General features: G+C 45.7%; 1 protein-coding gene and 1 long non-coding RNA gene across 2 annotated transcripts in view; one reads left to right on the top strand and one right to left on the bottom strand.

Moving 5' to 3' along the window:
- The window catches only part of LOC108521203 (uncharacterized), a 33,936-nt gene that overhangs the window by 4,035 nt on the left and 26,322 nt on the right, over positions 1-3,579 (top strand). The window contains 1 exon segment of the mRNA XM_017860889.1: positions 972-1,022. Coding sequence (XP_017716378.1) covers positions 972-1,022 — 51 coding nt within the window.
- LOC108521209 (uncharacterized) overlaps positions 1,369-3,579 on the bottom strand; it is a 21,804-nt gene continuing 19,593 nt past the window's right edge. The window contains exon 4 of the long non-coding RNA XR_001883139.1: positions 1,369-1,589. This is a non-coding gene — a long non-coding RNA (uncharacterized LOC108521209). The remainder of the gene's footprint in view (positions 1,590-3,579) is intronic.

A 3,579-nucleotide genomic window follows, 5' to 3' on the forward strand; every position in this document is an offset into this window, starting at 1 on the left:
ACGCGCCTCCTTCCTGGCTCTTTTTGCTATTGAGGAATCAGCTTCAGTGTCACCTCCAAGTGTGACCTTCACTGATGACACAGCTCAGACCAGACCTGCCTGCTTCTCATCTACGTCAAGTAATCAGCCTACACCGTGCAGCTGAATTCTCTCTCTCTTTCACCATCTCTGCACATAACATGTGTGTCACACTGACATCTTATGTGACATTAAAACCTACTTATCTGTATATGTATATAGATAATATACACTCACACATAAATATAGATCTCTACCCATACATCTAAAACTATCCCTGTGACGGGTAAATTTCCACTGCTGTGGTTTCAGATGTTTGTTCAGAAAGCAGAGAGAGTTTTTAGGGCACACCATATATATAAAATAGATTTCTATTTGTGTTTGTGTTTTTCTGTGTGTGTATCACATTCTACCTGTTGCTGCCTATATGAATAATTAGCTACCTAAAGATTAAATGGAAGGTAAAACCCCAGGGGCAGTGGCTAAGCTGGAGTGAAGAAGAGGCAGCCCCAGACTTTCACCACTTTGTGCTCCTGACATTCAGGAGCCCTTGAGAACCAACCCCTCATCCACGCAACCTGGGTCCTCCACTGGTGGATCTGTGAAACCCTCATCCCGGGAGGAATCGGCTTATATGCTCCTGTGTCCCAGGCTGCACAGACAGCACACAGGGCTCAGTGACCTCTGTACTCGGGACCAGTTTCCTTGCAGATCATGACTCTCAGGGTGTAGGAAAACTCTCCCCCAGATGACTCAGGAGCAACATTTAAATTCATAGAACACAGGAAAACTGAACTAGTTCCAGGAGGAGACTGGAGGGAACCCAGCTCCAGGAGAGGGAGGGTTTATTGAGGAACTGCGTGAAAGCCACGTCATGAGGCCTGGAAGAGTAAGAACACAGAGCCCAGGGGAGAGGCTGGCTCAGGGCTCTCCCCCTCCATTTTCATTCTCAGGAGCAGCCGAGACCCTCAGCCCATCACAAAACAAGTCAGACCCCAAGACTGGTGAGTGAGGAGATGCTCTCAGTTATGGGACTGGCACAGAGGGTCAGGGTCTGTCAACAGGAGATGGGGGGCGTGAGCTGGGTGGGCATCCAGGGGTCCTGGGTGATGTTGATCTGCCCTGACCTCTGAGACCTCTTCTTCTACCATCCCCAGCCTCACACCCACAGGATTACACAGTGGAGAATCTCATCCGCATGGGCATGGCTGGCTTGATCCTGGTGGTCCTCGGGATTCTATTATTTGAGGCTCAGCACAGCCAGAGAAGCCCCCAAGATGCAGCCAGCAGATGAACAGCAGAGAGGACAATGCACCATTCAGAGACATGGAGCCTCAGGGACAGATCTGATGATCCCAGGCGGTTCTGGAAGAAAATCTACAGCCTGTGCTTTCTGGACTGTCTCCCGATCATTCCCGAAGAGAGGGATCAATGTTGAGGTATTCATTTCGCATGACAAAAATGACAACATCAAAGTCATAGGTAGTAGGGCTGACTTAGAAATCCAATACATCCGTGGTAGGACTGCAAATTACTTCAATCAATTTGGGGAGAATATCAGAAGTACCTAACTAAAAAGAAGAGAGACACAGCTATGAACATAAAGTACAGAACCTAGAGGAAAATGTGTTCATATGGTGAAGTTCCATTCACAACAACATGGACAGGACTGGTGCTCATATTAGACACCAGCCGTAAAGCCCAAAAATACATCTAAAACAAAAGAAACAAGTGTGGTTCAATTCCACCATGGGATACTACGAGGACATGCAAAGGCACAGACGAAATCTACAAAGAATAATGCAAACCAACCTTCGATCATGAGGTTGAGTAAAGAAACAAGAGGATAAAAAGAAGCCGTGCACGGCTATTTCAGCACATGAAGCTCAAAAGGAGGCAACATTTATTTTGTAGGGAGGCAAACTCAAAATAGACCCCATAAATAAAGGAAGTAGATAACTCTATGTAATCCAAAATAGTGGTTACACATCAGGAAATACTGGGAGGTTCTGTTCAACATGGAAACCACAAGGGCCGCCGGACACGGGCACTGGAACGCTGACTTTCATTTGGTGACGACCCACAATCCACTTCAAATTATTGGTCAATAGTACACTTTTGATTTGATAGAGAAGAATCATACATATTTCTTGGGAGCATGTGGTAATCTGATTCATGCATGCAATGTGTAATGATCCAATAAAGGTTCCCAGGACACCCATCACCCCAAACATTTATATATACATATTTTTTTTTCAGACCGAGTCTTTCACTGTCGCCCAGGCTGGAGTGCAGGGGCACGATCTTGGCTCACTGCAACCTATGCCTCCCAGGTTCAACCGGTTCTCCTCTCTCAGCCTCCCATGTAGCTAGGATTACAGGTGTGCACCAAAACGCCTGGCTAATTTTTGTATTTTTATTGGAGACGGGGTTTCACCATGTTGCCTAGGCTAGTCTCGAAATACTGACCTTAGGTGATCCACCTGCCTAGGCCTCCCAAGGTGCTGGGATTTCAGCTGTGAGCCACTGCAGCTGGCAAACATTTATAATTTCTGTGTTGAGAACATTTCAAATCTTCACTTCTAGCTCATGTGGAATATACTATAATTTGTTGCTAACTGTGGTCACCCTACTGAGCTCTCAGGCCCTGGAACTTACTCCTCTCCACCTGTATTTATGCACCCATCCACCAACCTCTCTCCATCCCCCTCCTCCACACTCCCTTGTCAGCCCTCTGTTGACCACCATTCTACTCTCTGCCATCACGAGGCCCAGTTTTGTATCTCTCGCATGTGTGAGAACATGCAATGTTCCGCTTTCTGGGCCTGGCTTATTTCACTTTACCTAATGTCTTCCAGATTCATCTATGTTGCTGAACATGGTACAATTTCCTTCTTTTATGCCTGAATATTATTTCATGGTGTTTATAGACCACATGTTCCTTATCCATTCATTCATTGATGGACACAGGTTGATTCCATATCTTGGCTATTGTGAATACTGCAGCAATAAACATGGCAACGCAGACACCTCTTTGCTATACTGATTTTCTGTCTTTTGGAAATATACCCAACTGTGCGATTACTGGATGGTGTGGTTGTTCTACTTTCAGTTTCTTGAGGAACCTCCATACTGTTTCCATATTGGCTGCACCAACTTACGTTCCCACCAAGGTACAAGGGTTTCTTCTCTCCACATCCTTGACAGCATCTGTTAATTTTTGTCTTAGAGATAACAGCCATTTTAACCGGGGAATGGCATATTTCTGTTTTCGTACCTATCTTTATTTGTCAGGCCATTTAAGGAGCTGAGATTGAAGTGTGGTGGTGAAAGCCACAGGCTGCACTGGCCACTAAACGGCAAACAACGTGGCTCTTGATCGATCAGAGCAATGATCTCACAGGTTGACTTTGTGTTTCATTCACAACATGACCCCAAACTGCCTGATGAGCCTCACCTGAGTCCAGGCAGACAATGAGTCACTACCCAGGTAAGAATGGGCCTCAGAAGAGGACACACCTTGTGCATGACATGCAATTGACATTTTTTTTTTTTTTTTTT

Source organism: Rhinopithecus bieti, unplaced genomic scaffold, assembly GCF_001698545.2.
Source record: "Rhinopithecus bieti isolate Rb0 unplaced genomic scaffold, ASM169854v2 scaffold_56979, whole genome shotgun sequence".
NCBI classification, from domain to species: Eukaryota; Metazoa; Chordata; class Mammalia; order Primates; family Cercopithecidae; genus Rhinopithecus; species Rhinopithecus bieti.